Raw genomic sequence first — 21,585 nt, forward strand, 5'->3', positions numbered from 1 at the left:
TAGATTTACCTTTTCCATGAATTGGGAAGGTTAATTGGTTGCAGGCCAATCTTTTTTGCAAAGCCAAATGTAATGCTGGAAATCTATGGTGCTCTACCTTTGTTTTCATATGCTGGTTCATCTGGAAATGGAGGAACAAGCATATATTTGAGGCTCACTTTCAAAAACCAAAATATCCTGGTATGGTCATTAATGCTACTATCTCTGAATGGAATAATGCTCAGTTGAAATCTGACTTGAAAAAATCTTATCGTCTTAACCTTTTAAATTGGATGAAACCTCCTCATGGAACCTACAAACTAAACATTGATAGTAGCAGAAATGGACATTCTGGAAAGATTGGTGCTGGAGGTGTTATTAGATGTTCTAATAATGGATTATGGATTAAGGGTTTTCAGAGAAACTTGGGCATAGGTGAAGTTTTAGGTGCTGAATCTTGGAGTCTATATTATGGTCTTCAACAAGCTCTTAAATGTCAGATTACTCATATTGAAGTAGTAACGGATTCTGCAATTCTAGCGAAGTTGATCTCTCATACTGATGTTGCGCTTCATCCCATGGGCTCGCTTATTTGTTGCTGCAAAAATTTGATCAGAAACTTCCATTGCTTCTCCCTAAAGCACATTTAGAGAGAATGTAATATGGTAGCAGATTGCCTTGCTAAACAGAGCATCAATCATGCTTATGGGATAGTTGAGTTTGATAGTCCTCCTATCCATGCCTCTTATGCCTATCTTGATGATCTTGATGGAGTAACCGAGCAAAGAAGAATCTTTACGGTTCCTCAATTTAGATATATCAAGACATCATACGGTCCAAAATAGCATTAGTTAGTTCAATGCAACAATCAGATTATCTGCTAATCTATGTCTTCGAGTAAAGAATTAAGTACCGGGAGTTGCAGTTCCCTAAGCATAATAAGACTATAATTAATTTTAAAATTAAGGAATTCCTCCTAATGACATCCTTTAGATGTGCCCTTTCTAGGGCTTCCCAAAGGTCAGCGTCATTATGCTCGCTGAAAGGATCAAGATTGAAACGCACAGTTCCTACACAGGATAGAACGACCATTAGAATCATGCATCTCATAAAGCTAGTCTAGCATGCTTATCAGCTTTTAGTTTTACGTTGGAAAATCATGTTAGCTCAATCAAAGTATATACCTGAAAAAAGAACTGGTGATCGGGGTATGATGCTCGTGATTGGGGTATGATGCTCAGAACTTTTCGCAAATCTCCCGTTCCAAACTTAGAAACATCACAACCATCAATCAATATACCTGAAAATCTATATATATTCCAACCCGCTCAACAACATTTAAACTATTTTCAGCCTTGCTTGCTTGCCTAAGCACAATAGCACATCACTCAACAGATTTGTAATATTCAAAGTATAAGTGAGAAGTAGACCCACTGTCGATGCAAATTGTACTTGGTTTTCTGCTTTTCCATTCTGCATGACACCAAAGGTTGCTATCACCCAAATCATGATACCTCCTAGTGTTTCCAACCTTATATCAAGCCAGTGGCTTGAACTAAATTTCACAAGAGTGAATCTGATATTATTATATATCCATAGACCTTCCAGAAGGGTACGTGATCGGAAACTCGTACCCGTCCGATCATAAGCTTGATAGGCACGAATTGATGATAAACCATTTAATGCTTCTCCAAATTGTGCATAAACAGGAGATCTGGTAATGGAATCCAAGCGTTTCACTTCACGGGATGTGCTCTGTACAACGTACAAATTCGATATCATATTATAAGTTTTCACGAAATTATTGCACATTAATATAATTAATCAGGTAAATAAAATACTGATACCACAAAAAACCTACCTGATAGAATAGATAGGCTGCATGGAACAAAATTAGAAGTGGCATTATGGCCCAGAGAGATAATGTGCTCACAATGCCTATAAGCACAAAAGTCTAAAGGAGCTGCCACACTTGACCCAGAAACATATTCAAAAAATTGGCTACATTTGCAAACCTATTGATTATCCTTCGTGTTGGGTTAGTGTGAGAGAATACCATTGGAGCTTTTACTCCTTTTAGTATAGCATGTAAAAGGGAATCATACAAATTTCGAGCTGCACGAAGACTTGAAGTGATCAGCTAAAAAGAGTTCGTCAGAGTCACTGTTACCTGAGTCAAGAAAATGGGGATTAAGTGCCTAGCTTCAAGCCACGTCACAGTCACAACTTTAATAATTTTCTTCTATAATAGAGTGCAGGCAAATGCATATATAGGAATCTTTGCTTGGCGCTGGACAATACTCTTTTCTTCTATAATGTGGATAAGACTTCAAATAGTGTATAGTTTTTCAGAGAAATTAACACCCCATATTTGCTGCCAATATAAACCACACTACATTTTTTTATTCAGGTTTCATATGAATCTTTTCCATGCATATATTTTCAAAATTCTGTTACTTAAAAATAATGAAAGAACTGTAGAAAATCAGTATAATAGGATAACATATTTCAAAGAATGATTTAACGTGCATGTACTAACTCTGGACATACCTGACCAATTGAAAGAATATTTGCATATATAAGAATGTAGAATCCAGGTGCATAACTCTTTGACGTGATTTGATCTGTCCAAAAACTTAACCATGTGCTGCTTGAAACTCGGAAGAACTTCTGTTACAGTATAACAAGTAAATAGAACCATGACCACCCATAGGCCTCCTAATGCATGTTTGTACCTGCCAACAAGACAGATATTCATCAATTCATTATAATCATATACGTCAAGTTTCCATGTAGAACACAGAACTCATAATGCTCACTGCTCAGTTAATTCCCCCTTTGCTTGACCAAAAGGAACAAAACTAAGATTATTTACTAATTCCGACCGAAGCAATATGAACTGTACCAAAACGCATATATATCCTTAAATCTTTTTACCCATTAAGCCCAAAACATTTCAACAATCTATGTTTCCTACGAGTAATCTACTTCCTCCGTCTTATTTGCAAGACTTTGTAAAGCTTGAATCTTTGAAGAACAATGCAGTCTCTTACCTCTGCAAAATTTTACAACTTACAACACTGTTTCCCGTTCCTCTTGTTTAATGAGTACAGATCTCATCCCTTTCCGTTTCTTTGTGTAGCTTGCATCTTCTGGCAAGTCATTCACCACCCCATAAGACACATGAAGTGAGCTTTCCTGCAGGTGATCAGTTTTGCTGTCTTCCTTTTCTTCTACATGTACTTCCATTTTTCCGGCATTTTCCATTAGCTTTTGGAACAGCAAACTGTTTTCAGAGAGATCCTAAAGGTTCCCTCCTCTTTAATCGTACCGTCAGAGACTAAAATGACTTCGTCCACTTGAGGCAGAAAATGTAGCTGATTTGTGACAAGCACCTTAGTTTTCCCCTTGAAGTCTTCCTTGATACAGCGGTTGAAAACCTACAAAGAACTGGCCGGTTCAGTTGAAAGACAATGATCTCAACTCAAAACATAAAAATTAAAAATTTGCAATTTAAAAAACTGGATCCAAAATTACCACTTTGATGAATTATATTTCTAATATCTGAGCATGGCAAGAGTATAAGAAAAATAATACCTGTCTAGCAACATGAGCATCAAGAGCACTTAATGGGTCGTCAAATATGTAAACATATCTGAATTAGAATATATAGCTCTAGCCATAGAAACTCTTTGCTTTTGACCTCCACTAATATTGACCCCTCTTTCACCTATCTCTGTTAGATCTGGACCCTGGGTAGTTAATATAATGGGAATCTTTACAAGTTAATGAGAAGTAATGGCAAAGATAAAACTTCATAATCCTCTTACTGGAAGTAAGTCTAGGTCATGATGGAACTCAGTTACATCAATAGCCTTGCAATACCGTGCAGCTTCAAATTCAGATTCAAATAAAATGTTTTCACGTACCTGGAAAAATATATTTAACATCTCCTAAGTACATGTAGGGGTAGGAGATGACTTTGAAATTGACAAGAAAGTAGATTGAGCTTTATAGGCTTTTATAGAAGAGAAGCTGTGACTCACAGTGGCATTGAAAATCCATGAAACTTGGGGAACATAAGCAACTGTCCCCCTAATTATAACACCTGCATCTGCGATGGGAGGCAGCTCCCATGGCTGATATAAGTAATGTCTTTCCTTCTCCAGTGCCGCCAACAACTGCAACTAAGCTCCCAATTGGGATATCTAAGTTAATGTTTGATAATGTGGGCTTCTCTGCCTGCATAAGGAAAGAGGACAAGATAGGTTTATTAAGAAGTCTTTGCAATATTAAGAAATTAAGAGTCAAAATACTGCTAGCATCATCACATACATGAGAAATTTTCTTGGAATATGTCTATGTTACTTACTTTTCTGGTAAAACTTTCAGATAGCATACCTTGTTAATCCCCTCAACAAAGTATCATATGTCAGAAAATTGCTTTAGCATCACAGTCCAAGTTGAGATTGCTGGAAGCCCTGGTTCCAGAGGAGGGTTGGGTACTAGAATTCTCTCGTCAGTTAAAAATAGTTTCTCCAAACGCTGTAAGGATACATTTGCATTTACAGCCTATCACGGTACCGTAGAGCAGAGTCAGTAGATGCAGAGACTGATAAAGACTAGGAGAATTATATGACACACCCATAAGCACAAAAGAAATGTAGAGTACAAGTTCTACCTATTGTAAATGAGATAACATAAATGTAGGTGATGACAGATGGGTTAACAGATAAGAAGATCATGCTACCTGACTTAATAAGTTGGGCAGCATTTCTAAAGGGAAGCGTAGCACGTACTGCAAAAAGAAAGAGTGATGTAAATGCCCTTGTAGGTGTCAATTTGCCTCCAAGGAAAGTGAACGCCCCAAATGAAGTTACTGTCACAACAGCTGGGATGCTGTTGAGAATAAAACTGTTCAACTGCAAAACCAATTAAAACAAATGGTCAAAGAAATTATGCGGTGACAAATAAATAGCCCATAGTAACGTTGTATCAGAATTAAATATTATGAATCTATCAAAGAGTAAACAGTTACTTATATATCCATATATAAACTCTAACCATCAGCACAACTTATAAATTGAAAACTGTGCCCTAATATTTTCTTTGAATTTGTAGCTGTATATTATATCACTAATAATGTTAATCTAGGTTGATACCTAATTTTATGCTTGAACATGGTCACATAGAAATCAAAACTTTTACCAATAATAAGTCACTTTAGAGTATACCACACTAGCATAAAAGCATAAATCTACTATGATATGACCTTGCCAGCCTCATAATTAAATAGCTGCATCTGCAATTAATCAGTTCGAGCTAATTAAAAAGGCTTTACGGGGTGTGATAGCAGTTAGTTTACATACTCAATTTCAAACAAATGGAATATCAATCACCTATGGTTACTTCTCTAGTTAGAGCACCGATAGTAAGTAATGAAGAGAAAGCCTGAAATTGAAACTTCCCACATAATAATATAAAAGACGAAGTGTTGTGTCGTACAGCAGATAGTAATTGCGCTTTATGAAACCTTGAAAGCTCATAATTTCGTATATTTTGAACTTGCTTCTGGAAACTTGTCTCCCAGGAATAACACCTGAAACATAACATTTCAGATTAATGACAGAATAATAACCCATCACCGCTAGGCTATATAAAATAATCTAATTCATTCATACTTCACAGTGTCCATGGCAGCTAAAATTTCATTCATGAGGCCAACTCTCTTATCAGTCTGTTGCAGTCCATCCTTTGTCAGTTGCCGCATTTTGCTGAACGCCGTCGTCTATTTACAAAAGTGAAATTATAGAAAATGACTCATATTATGCGCAAAAAAATTGAACGAAGAGTATTTTTTTTATCGACAGAATCAAACAGTACAATTGACGCTATCAGATAACTGAGATCTAAGCACATAGACTAACTAATGGAAAATGAAACTCACTAATCCTGCAAACAAATTCAAACAGACAACCAATAAAATGATCCTCTCTCTTAATGTTGTTATTATGCAGTCTATAGGCAACAAAGCTATGCAGTCTATAGGCAGCAGAGTCTGTTCTGGTTTGCTTCAGATTAAATGCAACACAAATAATTGAGATCGAGTGAGAGTCAACATCAAAAACCAGAAAGAAGAACCCACCAAACTTAATCCTTTGCTGATTATAGTATCCAGGTTTGGTTGACACGAAAAGCCCAAAGTTTGCCGCTTTGCCCTAAACTGACAAGCATCTTTTGTGAGGCAGAGTTAGAACATGGCATGTTCAGCTCTGATGCAGCGTCTCTAAATGTAGTTACTGCCAAATGTCTCACATTTTGAACTCATTTTCATCCCTCCAAATCCAGCAACGCTTGACTCTTTAGAAGGATTACTCTTCTCTACTCAACTACTCACTACCACAACTCATCCCATTCTCACCCTCAGGCTGGCCTAATTGGCATAGAAACCCTTCGCTCCCAAACCCGGTTCACTCTCTTCTGAGAAGCCATTGCAACCTACATTGAAATGACTCATACAGGTAAATATAGCACCAGACAACTTGAATATGGGAAACAGATTCATGCCCATGTTGTCAAATTGGGTATGATTGTATGAATCATCTTCGGTGACTCTGGCTAATACCCTTGACAATGTGTATGGCAAATGTGGAGATACCGGAGATATTGTTTGATGGAAAGATTGAGAGAGACGAAGTTTCTTGGAATTCAAAGGTAGCTGCATCGTGTCGGTTTGAGGATTGGGAACTTGCTCTGGAGGCATTTACGAATCGGAAACTTATAAAGATTAGGTTCATTAATGACTTTTCACTACAAGCTCAACTAAGTAAACCATGAAGCAAGCATAAATAAAATCCAAGCATTGCACATTTCAAGGATATCTCATGCAGTCATACGTGAATCTGTTTGCATTCTCTTCTTTTATTGAACTACCTGGAACTCTCATCTAAGCAGGAAGCTAATTTTTAACAAGTAACCGTGTTTGTTATTTACAATCTAGACAGCAGTTTTTAGTGTCCTATAACAGCATGGATAAAGTACATTAATTACAAAATTCATCAGCAGAAGAGACCATCTTGAGGACATAAACAAGATCTCCAACCTTCACGACATTTCCCTTCACACCTCCTGTAAGAGAGTCTCTCCAAACAAGATTCTTCCCGAAGTAGACCAGAAAAATCACTCACAATCTTAAATGTGATCATCTGTATATATGGAGGATTATGGTAGAAAGTCTTGAATTAGTTGCTCAACCTTCCCTGCTGTTTTCCTGTTGGACGTAAAACTGCATCAGACCAGATTTTCTTAAGTGTGTCATTTGGCTCAGGTCCTGCAATGCCAGTCGCTTGATTGATTGTAGGTACCTGAAATACATGAAAGTGTCATCGTAAGGATCTCAGGATTCATTATAGATGTCTTGTGAAAATGCTCAGCTCTTAGTGATGATATAAAAGTTTTGGCAAGTCTGTTTTAGTCTTTTAGAAGCAGAATTCATAAACTTCCATAAAGTATGAGCATCTGCAGTCTGGAAGAGTTCTCCCAACAGCTTAGCAACAACTTGGGGTTAAATAGGAAATTTGTTATATGACCACAGAAACATACAACCCTTACATGCAAGACTTTCTTTAACCCAGCAATTTTAGCTGTGGAAATGAATTCCATCATATAACCAATTGACTTGTAAGTTCTAATACACATGGTTGCAAATATGATATCCACAACAAATGTCTAATGACTCCCAGCCATGACTTTGAGTTAGAAAAATTGAAGCGGAGAGATTTTACACTGTCAACTTTTCATATCAGACATTCAAGAGAAAGAGTGGAACGAAAGCTGTAAAAATGATGGTAGGCCCTGTTAGCTTCCCTGCCTGTTAAAACTTAAAACCCCGATTTTTTTTACCAAGTGTCTCAATGTTTGCAATACACAACACCATTTAGTAAAAGTATGTTGATTCAACTGTAACTACTACCACATATGAGTTTGGGAGACGCATCAATTGATTGTCTTTTGAAAATAGAAAAGTCATCAGACGGGCAAAAATTGCAGAAGGGTAAAGCTTGACACCTTGAAATGTTAGCTTGTCTATCCTGATCTCTGTCAATAGGTCTTCGGAAAATGGTTCACATCCGTCCGTTAACAAGAATGCTGTGACATCAAAGTAGGAGTTCCAAGATTTAGAATTATGCATAGTCATACTGATCATGAAACCGACAAGACTTTGTCAAGCTCTTGAGATTAACAAATTTTTATTACCAAAAGAAGTGAAGAACAAATTTAATTAATTATTGCAGAAGGAATATGATATGAGAAAAGAAAATTACTTGGGGGCCGGGTCTAAATCGGTTAACTGGTATGGGTTCCTTCAGAAGCTCATTTAGTGCATCCAGTGATCCTTAAAAGCAACTATTCGGTGTTCATTCAACAGTGAAATGGCCTTTTTGCCCTTCTATTGGAAGATGCTCTTTTCCCGATTGCTGCTTGCTTCTGAGACAGTCCATTTGTTTTGGTGGAGAAAGGAAAAAAACGGAGTGATCGATCTAGATTTAGAAAGAAGGAGAACTGGGTTTGTTTTGGGTTGCTTGGGGGAATTTGACTTACCCACATCGGTGGTGATAGTCGGTAATTTAGAAAGAAGGAGAATTAGGGCCTGTCGCTGTTAATTTGGATCAGAAGGTCGGTTTTGACGAGAAAGAAAGAGAGAGAAAGGTTGTTTGAAGAGAGAGAGAGAGAGGAGAGGATTTGGTTTCGATAGTACCGAATTTGTGGCTTGGCAAGAGTTTGTGTGTAAGTTTTCTGCTTCTGCTGCTATTGCTTTTGTCAGTTTTTGTGTGGTTTGGTTTTTGATTGGGTCTTTTGTTGTTGGTGGTTTTGAATTGGTATGGATTTCTGCGTTTTGGGGGTTTTGTTTGTCTGCGGGTCTGGGTTGTTGATGATTGATTGGAGAGGTTTCAAGTTTTGATTTTAGTGTTCAGCAGTTTCAAGAGTTTCATCAGATAGTGGCTCATTTTTTATGGTGGATGTGTTTATTCGATTTGCTTGATTTGTGACTTTATGATTTTAAACTTGGTTTCTGTTTTAAGATTTTGATAGAGATTGAGAATTGTTTCTACTTTTATTCGAGAATATCGTTGTTAACCAAATCAAAAATGAGCCGTCATCTAATTAAAAGTTTGAAATTGGTTAAAGGTTTTCCTGGTAAGCTGTAACTTTCTACTTGATGACAGATATGAATGCCAGATCATCAAACTCTGCTCATTAATCTTGAAAAGTAAAATTTCCACTGTACATTAATTCTCCACAATTGACATATACTTGCTTCAATTTTCCACAGCTGCTGCTTCTTTGATTTATTTTCCTTCGAATGCATCACAACTCTGATAATTGGCATCCTCTTAGTCTTTTGCTGAGTGCAAGATAGGGTTAAAACCCTTTGAACTTTAAACATTCTGTACTAAAAAAATAGATTTGTGTGTGTCTATTATTTGTTGATACTTCCAGGTTCATTATGTTTTTTACATTCTGTGCTTAATCAATAGAAGTCGAGATTAATTCATAGGTCTGATGAAAGTTTGAAAGTTCCACAAATTGTTTAGAATATTGGAAGTGAGTATTGAAGTAAGTTTAGAATAAAAACTCTGTTATAGATCGTCTCACAACAAAACTGAGGTGAAAATTCTTAGGATATAAAAATTGGGTTAAGTCTGTAGCCACAGAAAAATTTGTTTGTCAGCAAATTCTCTTGCAGGTTCTTCATTTTCGAAAGTCAGTTCTGGCTGACCCACAATAGTGGTAATTAGAATGCTTTTTAACAGTAAATGTAATTACAGGTAAGTAACTGTAGCTTATGGAATTTCAAGCAAATTCATACTTCTATTACAAAAGGTTCTTGAACACTAAACAGAGCAGAGCTAATTGTACTGTGGCAAGTGGTAAAATGATGTAAATGCCTTTCTACGTCAAACGGCGATATTTTCTCAAACTAGATTGCTGCACTGTGGATTGCATGGTCCTTTTTTTTATAGTCAATTAGGGTATTTTTGCTGAAGTTTTTTTATCAGCTTTGAATTATGTTGTCAATTGTTTTGAATCAAAGAACATGCAGGGATATAATTTAGATAAAATGTGATACTAAAAATATTATACTTTGGTTTGCTTGATTGTGAACATGATTTGAAGGATTAGATATCTATTAAACAACATTGAGAATCTTTGTTGATTAGCAGATAAGGCTGAACCTCATGTCAAACTAGGAATTTATTGGAGGAACGCAAGTGTGCTGTTTTTTTCATTTTTTTTTTCAGAGTTATTTACTTTGAATCTGAGAAATTGGATGCTTCTCTTTTTAATATATATATATATATATATATATATATATATATTTGCTTATTGGTGTTGTTCTATGTTTAGGTATTATGACTTTTGAAAAGAATGAGATATTTTCTCACTTTCTGTTTTCATTGCAGATTAACATTGACTTCAAGAGGTTTCCATTTGAACAGGGTATGAAGTTAGATATGTACTCCCTTTCTTTTGTTTAAGTATGTTACATACTTTTTCTTTGTTAATTTTGGTTCAATTTCTGTTTGGAGTTTTCATGGCTTTGGAGTCATAGTTTGCAGTTATGCAAATATGCACTTTACTTTTCTTATTTCGTGGGAAAAAAGTTTAATATGAGACAGAAGCTAGTAAAGAAGTCTTTTGTTTTTTTTCTTTTCCTTCTGATCAGTTCTCTCTTTTGCAGCTTCAGTTCAGTTGGTTGACTAGAAAGCCCGTAGACTCTACTTAGAATTTGAACCAAACCCACAGCATCGCGCGGGAGAGGTTGCTAGTATATAACAAGAGATAGTCCTTGACAGTAACAATACCATCCCAAATTATTTCAATTCAGCCTCCTCACTCATCCTCCTACAATCAAACAAACATGGAACTGAGCAAACCTCAATTCGGAGCCTCTTCCTCTTCATCGTCTTCTTCCACCCATTTGTTCACACACGATGTCTTTCTGAGCTTCAGAGGTGCGGATACGCGCAACAATTTCACAGGCCATTTGTACAGCAATTTGGTTAACAAGGGAATTAAGACCTTCATGGATAATGACCTTACAAGAGGAGAAAATATAAGAAAGGAGCTTCTCGATGTAATTGAAGGATCAAGGATTTCCATTGTTGTATTTTCTGCGAACTATGCATCTTCGAAGTGGTGCTTGGATGAACTTGTCAAGATCTTTCAATGTAAAGAATCCAAGCAACAAATTGTTTATCCAATTTTCTACCAGGTAGATCCTTTGAAGATACGATACCAGAAGGGCCAGGTTGGTGATGCAATTGCTCACCTTAGCAAATACAAGGATAACTCAGAGAAGGTGGAGTGTTGGAAGGCAGCTCTTACACAAGCCGCAACTTTGTTTGGGTGGCACATCTCGTATGGAGGGTACGTATGTTCAATCTCAAGTATCTCAACTTTATAATGCAGATTTTAACGTTCCACCATTAACACATAGTTAACTTAGTATTACATAATGTTTAATCTTACCCATGCATCAATAGTTTCATTAACTAATGGACTACAATTAGAGTATAATCTTGAATATGATTTAGTCCGTCATTGATCCGTCCCCTAAAAAACTAGACATGTAGGAAAGTTGAAACTAAATGGTTTTTATGCTTTTATATTTGCAGGCATGAAGCGAATGTTATTGATGAAATTGTTAAAGAGATAGCAACCAAAATAATGAAATGCACCCGTTTAGATGTGGCATCATATCCTGTTGGAATAGAATCTCGTGTAGAAGATATACTTAAACTCTTAAATATTGGGGAGGACGATCCTCACATGATAGGGATATGGGGAATTGGTGGAATGGGAAAGACAACACTTGCAAAAGCTGTTTACAATTCAATTAGCCATAAGTTTGAACATAGCTGCTTCCTGACAAATGTTAGAGAAGAATCATTTTCACATGGAGGTCTTGTCAAGCTACAAAACAATTTTCTTTCTAAGATTATAGAGAGAAATCCACCTAATGTGACCAATGTGGATGAAGGAATCACTCAGTTGAAGCATAAACTAAGTCAGAAAAGGGTTCTCTTAGTTCTTGATGATGTGGACCGCTTGTATCAGTTAAAAAAACTTGCTGGAGGGTGTGATTGGTTTGGTCCAGGAAGTAGAATTATCATAACAACAAGAGATACGAATTGCCTAAAGGCTCATACAGTCAATCGAATATATGAGGTCAAGGAATTAAATCATCATGAAGCTTTAGAGCTCTTCAATTTCAATGCCTTCAAAGGAAATAAATGTATGGATGGTTTCTTTGAACTTGCAACTGATGTAATACATTATGCGAAAGGGATTCCGTTAGTTTTGGAAGTTTTGGGGTCAGATCTATGTAGTAAAGATAAGGATGAGTGGAAAGATGCATTAGAGTATTACAACAAATATCCTAGTCAACAGGTTCAGCAAACTCTCAAAAGAAGTTACGAGGGATTGGAGGATCGGATAAAAGAAGTTTTTCTTCATATTGCATGTTTCTTTAAAGGTGATAAAGAAGGCTATGTGATCCATGTACTGCAAAGCTGTGACTTGAATCCCAAGTATGCTCTCAGAGTCCTTGTAGAAAAGGCCTTAATAAAAATTGAGAAAGAAAATAGCATTTGGATGCATGACCTCTTAGAAGATATGGGAAAAGAAATTGTTCGGCAAGAGTCCCCTGATGAGATGGGACAATGCAGTAGGTTGTGGCTCTATGAGGATGTTTGCAAAGTCCTTGAGGCAAACAAAGTAAGTGATATTTATTTAGCTTTTATAATATTTAATACATCCCTTGAAGAATTTTAGTATTTTATGTCAATATTTATTATGAGAAAAACTTGCTTAATTTGACCTAATTGCTATTTCATATTAGGGAACAGATAAAATAAAAGGTATCGTGTTAAGAGGAGGTGACCGTTCACAAAAGATATGGTTGAACAGCGGAAGCTTCACGAACTTGAAAAATCTTCAAATTTTTAAAGTCGATTATGGGCATTTCGTAGAGGAAGACTTGTGTTGGCTGGGTTTTCTAGGGGAAGATCATGGGCTGGTTTCTGAAGAGGGAGATTATGGGCTGGTTTTTGAAGAGAGCGTGGATTATCTCCCAAACCAGTTGACTGAGTTGAGGGTCCTTGACTTTACAAATGCCATACTGCACATGGGTGGGCCCGACACGATCACTTTTTATGAGGGATTGAAGGTATTTGAAAGAATTCGATCACTTTTTACCCATATTACTGCATTTTGACTTATCATTTCAACCTTTTTAATTTGATTTTGCGTTTCTCTTTCTCCCAAACAGAATATGCGATATTTGAAATCTATCAAATTGTCGCACTGTGTTGGCTTAACAAGAATTCCCGACTTGTCTGGATTAACAAGCTTAGAGTATTTGGATCTGTCTTATTGTAATGATTTAGTTGAAGTTCATCCTTCGGTTGGCCGTCTCGATAAGCTCGTCATTTTGAATCTCAGCTGGTGTAGAGAGCTCCAGATGTTTCCAGAGGGGATCAGCTTGAAATCTTTGGAAACTCTGGATCTCTCTTGGTGCTGCAATCTTAAGTTGTTCCCTGAAATTGAGGGAGAGATGAAGTATTTGAGTCGCCTGGATCTAAGTTTCACTGCCATCTCAGAGTTACCTTGCTCAGTTGGAAATCTCACTGGCCTTAAATCCTTGTCTCTAAATAGCTGCAATAATCTTACAAATGTACCATCGAGCATTTTCTATGGATTGCAATGTCTGGAATATCTTGATCTACGGCGCTGCGGCCGCTGCCGCAGATACCTTGTTACATTTCCAACAAAGTCAGAATCACTTCCTCCACCGGTGTTTTCAACTAACCTGACGAGATTACAAGTTCATCTGGACCTTTGCAAGCGGCTTAAAGAAATTTCAGAATTTCCGCGAGAAATAGATTTCTTATCTGTGAATGGTTGTTGGCCATTGGAAAGAATTTCAAAGTTGTCAAAAATTTTGGAGGGTAAAGATTCAAAAATGTTCGGTTGGTTGGACTTGAGTGGCTGCCAGAGACTCTGCGACAATCTGGCTCGTCGACTAGTATCAGGGGTTGAAGTTGACAAGCGACTATTTCATCTGGCCAAGAAGAGAAAGGAGATAACATCATCACCGTCTGCGGGAACCAAAGATTTGATGGGAGAGGCAGAGAAATTAACGGCTCTGTTGACTCTTTTCCTCTCTTGTGCGAAATCTGAAGAATTCCAAGTACAGTTTCCTGCATGTGTTCCGATTCCAAACTGGTTCACCTGCCGTCAGGATGTTGTGAATAGGGATCTGAATTGGGATGTGATAAAAAAAGAGCATGAGTTTTGCATTGAAATTCCTCAGAACTCCAATCGGGACAACAAGGGGTTGGCTTTCTGTATTCAATCGTCTTCTGATTACCTCACTCATTTTGTTTACATCAATGGAATAAAGTTTGATGAGAAACCCATGGATATGGGTAAAGTGTGGGTGCATTATATTCCATTAATTACAGTAATAAGGAGGTTGAGTGAGTGTGGGATTCCGCCACCTGATATGTTTCGAGTTATGTTTTGTTTTGAAACTTCTTATATTGCATGGAAAACGCTTGAGGGGGAAAGCTGGGGAGTCCACCTGATCGAAGATTTGGAAGGAGAAGGCCGATGATAGCCAGCTGACTTGCAGTAGGTTCATTATCTCTTTCTTTTTGTCTGTTTTAAGGCTTCTTTTATAGCCTACTATCATTCTCAAACTCAAAATTATATTTGAATCAAAAATGCATTCTGTTGTCCAGGTATATGCTGATTCTGCTGCCACTGAGGATGACATTGACACACCCAAGGTACAAAACACTTACCTTGGAAAAAGTACTCCTTTGAAAACATGATGCTCGATCATCATCATACAATGTTAAGGTACTTATTCCCTGTCTCTGAGATAATAGCACCTATATATGGTGTATATATATCATATATTGTTACTAGTTCTAAACATGCCATGTGTAGCAGAACTAGTCTAGGTTGAACATTAAAATTTTTCTGAATTTCCTCGACTTACTTTGTTCAGGAGTTCAATCTAGAGGAAATGATTGAGTGAGTCTTTGGAATCAAACCTGTAGAGCATGATCAGTGGACTTGATAAGACCTACACCGAGGGTCTATATGTCTGAATTCCTTGTCTGTTACAGAGCAGTAAAGACACTCACATTGATCAATAATCCAAAAATACAAGGAGAGGTACGCAAAAAGCCTTGCACTTGAACGGATCTTTTGGTTGAAATCACATTTTGGCTTGGCTTAATTTAGATCTGCTAGTAACATGCAATAAGTGGGATGCTTATAAATTGCTCAAGATTGTATTTGGTAATTGGACCTATTCTGCACTCATGTTTGTAGCCTTTGATTTTTGATTGTTTCCTTTTTTGTAGGTAAAACTCCATATACAATGTCTGTATTAAGTTGAGTTGTGACGGAACTAGATGCTCCAGATATAGCTGAGACAATAGGTAATTGCTTTTTTTGGTGAATTAACTTAGCTAGTTGCTAATAATGGATTTTATTAACAATGAAACTTTATGTGTATTCAGAGCAAGTGGATTGTGTACTTCATTAGCAAGGAAAGTTGGACCTACCTTGGATTTCATTCATTTTACCATGGCTAGTCAAACACACCTCAAGAGGGTTTCGGTCTCTTTGCAGCTTTGGTGGGATAATGAATCCCGGTCCTCTTCTCCAGTCAATTGTCACAATCCCATTCGCGAGTGTAATGGATTTTGTTTCACAAGTTTACTTCCAATGTGAGTGCACAGTTGGTTCCCGGGGAGCTCAATGAGGGACTCGGGGGAGTAAAGAGAGGAGTGGATCCTACTCTTACTGACAGCATCGATAACACTATATCTTATCTGCTGAGCTGCTGGTGAATGTAGCTGGTCCCTTCATCTGTCCGACTCGGAACTTTTATAGGAGCTTTTGTTCTGTTTATCTTTAAAATAATACTGGGAAAGAAAAATTTGCCAACTAAAGGCAGCCTTTGTTCAGGCAGGTTGTCCAGACCTTCTGTGAAGTTCTAGATGAATATTCTGATTAAGAAGAGAAGAAAACAGCATTTGGGCCTTCTAAGAAGAAGGCAATACATGCCTGTTGCAAATTTGAGTCATCCTTGATAAAAAGGTTCAAAGGGGTAAAAGAGTTGAGGAAAACAGCATTTGGGCCTCTTAAAAATATTGAGGACACTGATGCAGAAGAGTTGCAGGCGGGTGGAAGCATTTCACCAAGAGCTTATATTGGAACAACATGGTGATCAATCAACATATATAATTTGCTGAGGTGAACAATCAACATATAACACTGCAAAGTGAATGACAGGTGGTTCTCAAATTACTAAAAAGAAAACTTAACGACTCCCCTAGTGTTGAAGGCATTGACCACAAACGTGACTGCTTCTAAGTACATGAAGGATATGAAAAGCAAGAAAGAGTACAAATCCATTTAAGTATGAGCATGAGCATGAGCACTAAACTCTAGAACCAAATAAACATGACGCCGGCGGCAAAGTGACAGCCGGTAAACCAGAATTAAGTATAAGTGAATCACAACATCTCCAGCTTAGTTATAAATTTCTGCTGCAGAAAGCATAGTTTGGTCTTTGGTGTCTAAAAGGAGAACAAACTTTATAGCAAGAAGAAAAAAAGATTGATATTCTCACCAAGATAAGAGCTTTAGTAGTTTCCCAATTCTCTAGGAATGCCTCATTTGGCAGCTGTACTCTTTGAGTATATGCCCTCCCTTTGTAGTTTTCTACTGACCATTGTCGATCCCAGCGAAAACCTGCACATCCAAAACAGACAGGAAAAATCCTCATTTTAAATACTACCCAATTAGAGATTGTAGATATTACTCCCTCCTGGAAAATCAATCTGTATAAAAAAACAGTTCTGATCATGCCAATAGAATAACTCCAAAACCTAATATATTAAAAGAACATTAAAAGATGAATATGATGTAAAACTCAACAAATATAGTGATCATGCTGAACTGAGGTCAAAAGAAAAGATTGATCCTTGATTTACATTAATAATGCAAACAATATGGTTCAATAAACTGAATTTATTCTCCATGAACATTCTTTCTGGGCCTCAACAAGAAGGAACAAACTTGCCGGTAGTTAAAGCTAAAGGACTCAAGTGGGTCAAAAGCAATATGGAATAAAAGTTTAAACAAATACCGGGAGAAATGGTGAGGTTGGTTATACCAGTAGGAATAACAGGAGCTTGAGAATCTGAAATTCCACGGAATGATTTTACTGGGTATATGAAGATTGATGAGACTTAGACTTCTGAAACTGCCTTCTCCATTTTCTCCAGTCTTATTCTGGTTTGTTTTAGAGAGAGAGCCGAGAGTCTGGTGCTTACTGCTTTGTCAAAGTGTGATAGAGTGTTACGGTTTGTTTGGAGGAAGGAAAAAAGTTGTTTCATATCTCAGCATTGTTTCATTTACAATTTGAGTCGCAGGATTACTAACAGGGTAACTGAACATAACTATTACTAAATCCAATGCTTATGATTGTCGACAACTGAAGATAGGTTGAATTCTGCAATCTGCATATTGAAAAAATTATCTGAAACAATATATCCTCCCACCATACAACTAGTACCACTGTTTACAAAAATGGGACAGCAAAAATTGAATTTGTCTTCAAATAAACTGAACAAAATTTCAAATACTAGTTGTATCTTTATTCAAAACACCACTCAAGAACCAACTTCAACATGTCAAAATACTAGCTCTTGCGCTTGGAACGCTTTCCTTGACCCTTCTTGGGTGGTCCTTTTCCTCGACGCTTCAACATTTCAAGCTTGTTTGTGCGCCTGTAGGGTAGCAAGTAGAGATGCATCAGGACTATAAGCTACTGAGCAGTTCTCATTATAATTATGAAACCATCACAAAACAATGTTCAGGTTAAGTTCATGTTGTGCAAACCAGTCTTGTTGAAATAGACTTGTGAGAGGCTAGACTGTAAGATTCAAATAATAGGGGAAGAAAAGGACAGGAGTTCTGATTTCTTAATACGTGATTGGTTGCAGAATCAAGAGGCTGACTCTTCTGTACAGAGCAGACACCATGAAAGTGACAGACATTAAACTATAATAAAACCATTATCCTGCTTCCTCTTATTCTGTAAATCAATTGCAGTATGTATTATGTGATCCTTCTACAACGCATTTTTTCAATTAATAATGAAATTTTATACAAGATTGAAACATAAGCAAATGCTAGACAATAGAGCAAAGGAGATGAGAAAGAGAGCATACTCTTTTTCCTCAGCTTCCATGATAAGGGGGTCATCTTTCCTAATGTCATGTGGGTACCACTGGGCAACTTTCTCCCCAATCAGCTTCTTGCGCAAAATCTTATGCGCAGACTTCAAGCCTGTCGGGTTAAGCACATGCCCGAATATCCTTGCCCTAGCCTCAGTCACCCCAGTATTAACTGCCGCAGTCAAAATGCTCTTTAGACTGCCAGACGCCATCTCACTTTGCCTCTCTAGTTCAAAGAAAAAAAGATTTTCAGCTCTTAAGGGTTACTACAGTATTCTACAAAAGTGCCACCAAGGCACCACAATTTGATGCTAAATATTTCAGAGTTGCAATTGGCAATACCATATTACTTATCTAAGCTAGATTCCTACCTTTTTGCAGGCTACAACTGCTAAAAGCACCATGTAAGACAATCAACACTACCATATCGTCTTAAGCGGCATACATTACATACCGAAATGCAACTTAAGGGATTGTAACAGTGCTTAGGCATTGATTAGTTACCTGCTGGAAAAAATCGGGCAACAACTTCTGTATACAATCTATGGTATTTTTTGTGTATTGGCTGTGATATTTGTGAAGAGAAATGTAGTGGAAACAAAAGGAAAGTCACTCCAAGAAATTGAATTGCACTTATTCCACCACAGTAAAGGTATTGATTTCCCTATTTCTTTACACCAATCTTGTTAGTTTTGGAAAGATTTAGTGGGTCACCATTTACAAACAAACTGTATTGGCATTTCATCGAACACCCGGTGTGCTACCCATAAACCTATTGACTTCTACAGATAAAACCACGTTCAGAAACCAAAACAGATGAAAAGAAACTCAGACCATGATCCTATTTACAACACTTAAATCAATAAAGAACAAACTCTGAGACCAAAATGCTATTTACAATAGTTAAATAAATAAAGAACAAACTCCAAATGAAGGCAACAGCAAGAGAAACAAATGAAGAAACGAAAGCAATTATAAGACTTAGAAAAAAAAACATAAAAACTTGAGGATCCAGAACTGGTACAAATAGAGCACAGTTGAATTTGGAGTAAAAATAGAAACAGAGGAACCAATATTACTGAAGAAGGACATACCTTCTGTCAAAGAAACCAGATTTGCAAGCCTTTTGGGAACAATTCAACCTTAGAAACTGCAAAACTGTAAGATCTGAATCACAATCACTGATTTCCATACCAAAATTTCATTTTCAAGCAAAACTATTTCAGCTACACAAATGATCTTGTGTATAGAGAATCAGAGTAACACTTTAGAGGAAAAATGTGTCGAAACTGAACAGAATGAAAATGGAACCAATACCAGACCTTCAAAATAGGATCTCCAAAGCCTTTGGTTTCAGGTTTAGTCTCTTCAAGAGCGACTCTCTCTTGCAAAACCAACATAGAGAAAAGGAGGCTTGATATATCAGTGCAGATTGTACAGACAATGTACTAAAAAGAGTAAGCATATTGAAACTGGACATCAATTTTCGCTCCATTAATTTCTATGCATAAAATGCATCTACATTCCATTGATATCTTTTCAATTTTCTCTCCATTAATTTCTATGTACAAAATGCATCTACATTCCATTTATATCTTATCACTATTTTGGCTGTGATTGATCTGTTTCTGCTATGCCATGACATGCAGTTATAGAGGAATGAAACTTAAGAGTGAAGAAGGTGAATACAAAAGTTGGAAATGAGGCTCAAATAGATTAATATATATAGTGATATCTAAAGCAAAGTGACTCTTGCTGTCCTTCAAGTTGAGCACATTGAAATCAGTTAAGAACAGGGGGAAAAAATTATCAAACTTTAATGTTCAAAAGCAAATACAAAAATCAAAACACCAAAGTACCTTTATGCGCTATAGTAAATTGAAAAGACATACTAATATCAAAAATACATATCAGTATGATTACTCCAATGCCTTTAACTTTACATGAAACAAATATCTATGTGCTTTGAATTTGATAACAAATGAAGAAAAAGAAAAGAAAAGCAATGTTTTTTAGTAAGCATAACACTGAAGTGTTTTTAGCAAAAACTGAAAGCACACCGCAGATGAAAATAAGAAAGGGAAAACTAGTATATTTATGGGTTTAATTTTTACTAATGAAATAGAAATATTGTAAAATATGAATGATTTCAATGCCGTGAAAATAAGGATGTTCAATTGGCTCTAATTTTGATATCTACATTTTTCAAAAGAAACACAAACTGATTCGACCTCTTCTCCTTCTCACTGCAGAAGGAAACCCCATAAAGCAATTACATTAGACACTAGTAATCAGATAGCTTAAAAAAAAAAAACCATCACCATTCATCTATAACAAAAACCCAATTTTGGAAATAGTAAATACTGAGGAGGAAGAAAGTGCCGTCCAATCATTTCTTCCTATTCAAACTAATTGCTTATTCAAACCTGAGCTCAGTTGAAACAAAAGATGCAAAGCTAATCAAACATCCAACTCAAACGAAAAAAAAAATACAGAAGAAAATGATTCATGAAACTTACCCAAGTAATAGGTGAAGTCAATATGGAATGCTGCAAAAACACATACACCTGAGCTAGCTTCCGTCAGAGACCCACAACATTGTCAAAATCGCCAATCCATAAACAAAGCTCAAGAGGATAGGAAGGAGTATCTGACCTGCACCTCTCCCCCTGCTTTCCTCAACGGTCCCGTCGTCTTCCCTCAACCTCGCTTTGGGTTGATAACGCAACCCAATTTCACGATCACGACATGCAAAAACCTCCTGTTCTCTGCAACTCTCTCTCTCTCTCTCCCCTCTCTTTCACTATCAGCTCAGCCAGCACGTTTTATAGCTAGGTCAAACCGCAAATTAACCCCCCAACAGACGAAGGGCAAAACCGTCCTTTTTTATTTTACTTAATTAGTTTTCTAAAACAAGTTTTTTTTTTTTTCCTTTTTAATTTTTTAAATTTTCTTAATTTATTACAAATTCTGTGAAACTTGCGGAATGATAAATTCTATCATTTTAAAAAAATTTAAAAATTTATAATTATTTCATTCAAACACAGCGTTAAAAAGATGTTTTTAGTTAAAGGTGAAAAATTAAGCTTTGACATGTTCGACACTTAATTCACTGACTTTTTCAAAATATTACTTAACTCACTTACATTTACCATTTTTTACACTTGACTCATTGCCGTTACATTTCTCATTAAAAACTATTAAAGTTGAAGGTACATAAGTAATTTTACTCACACCCCTTGAATGCCGTGAATTTTTTTTTAATGTACACCCC

General features: G+C 36.7%; 2 protein-coding genes, 1 long non-coding RNA gene and 1 pseudogene across 10 annotated transcripts; 1 reads left to right on the forward strand and 3 right to left on the reverse strand.

Moving 5' to 3' along the window:
• Positions 1 to 217: 217 nt before the first annotated feature.
• Positions 218 to 6,742, reverse strand: LOC112194553 (annotated as a pseudogene).
• Positions 6,743 to 6,880: 138 nt separating this feature from the next.
• On the reverse strand, positions 6,881 to 8,445 carry LOC112191608. The gene is made up of 3 exons (XR_002933022.2): positions 8,304 to 8,445; positions 8,047 to 8,127; positions 6,881 to 7,343 (listed from the first exon to the last, which is right to left on the reverse strand). It is a non-coding gene; the product is annotated as an uncharacterized LOC112191608 (long non-coding RNA).
• Positions 8,446 to 8,483: 38 nt separating this feature from the next.
• On the forward strand, positions 8,484 to 16,126 carry LOC112191605 (disease resistance protein RUN1). 3 transcript variants are annotated; one of them, XM_024330972.2, is made up of 10 exons: positions 8,484 to 8,766; positions 10,446 to 10,520; positions 10,724 to 11,412; positions 11,661 to 12,762; positions 12,887 to 13,213; positions 13,316 to 14,679; positions 14,790 to 14,910; positions 15,062 to 15,231; positions 15,423 to 15,500; positions 15,582 to 16,126. In XM_024330972.2, the coding sequence occupies exons 3-6, from the start codon at positions 10,904 to 10,906 to the stop codon at positions 14,660 to 14,662; spliced, it is 3,285 nt and encodes a 1,094-aa protein (XP_024186740.1). In that variant the 5' UTR covers positions 8,484 to 8,766; positions 10,446 to 10,520; positions 10,724 to 10,903; the 3' UTR covers positions 14,663 to 14,679; positions 14,790 to 14,910; positions 15,062 to 15,231; positions 15,423 to 15,500; positions 15,582 to 16,126. The 3 variants fall into 3 exon arrangements, with proteins under 3 accessions (XP_024186740.1, XP_024186739.1, XP_024186741.1); XM_024330971.2 differs by having other exon boundaries at positions 10,446 to 10,482; XM_024330973.2 differs by having other exon boundaries at positions 10,446 to 10,482; positions 10,730 to 11,412.
• A 1,447-nt stretch (positions 16,127 to 17,573) lies between these two features.
• On the reverse strand, positions 17,574 to 21,129 carry LOC112191606. Of its 6 annotated transcripts, none has more exons than XM_024330980.2 (6): positions 20,967 to 21,129; positions 20,831 to 20,878; positions 19,634 to 19,695; positions 19,406 to 19,461; positions 18,306 to 18,537; positions 17,574 to 17,861 (listed from the first exon to the last, which is right to left on the reverse strand). In XM_024330980.2, exons 5-6 carry the CDS (start codon positions 18,521 to 18,523, stop codon positions 17,774 to 17,776), a joined length of 306 nt encoding a protein of 101 aa, XP_024186748.1. In that variant the 5' UTR covers positions 18,524 to 18,537; positions 19,406 to 19,461; positions 19,634 to 19,695; positions 20,831 to 20,878; positions 20,967 to 21,129; the 3' UTR covers positions 17,574 to 17,773. The 6 variants fall into 6 exon arrangements, with proteins under 6 accessions (XP_024186748.1, XP_024186745.1, XP_040373195.1 ...); XM_024330977.2 differs by having other exon boundaries at positions 19,406 to 19,469; XM_040517261.1 differs by having other exon boundaries at positions 19,406 to 19,469; positions 19,634 to 19,724.
• Between the last annotated feature and the right edge of the window lie 456 nt (positions 21,130 to 21,585).

The sequence above is a fragment of the Rosa chinensis genome, chromosome 3 (assembly GCF_002994745.2).
Source record: "Rosa chinensis cultivar Old Blush chromosome 3, RchiOBHm-V2, whole genome shotgun sequence".
Lineage (NCBI taxonomy): Eukaryota > Viridiplantae > Streptophyta > Magnoliopsida > Rosales > Rosaceae > Rosa > Rosa chinensis.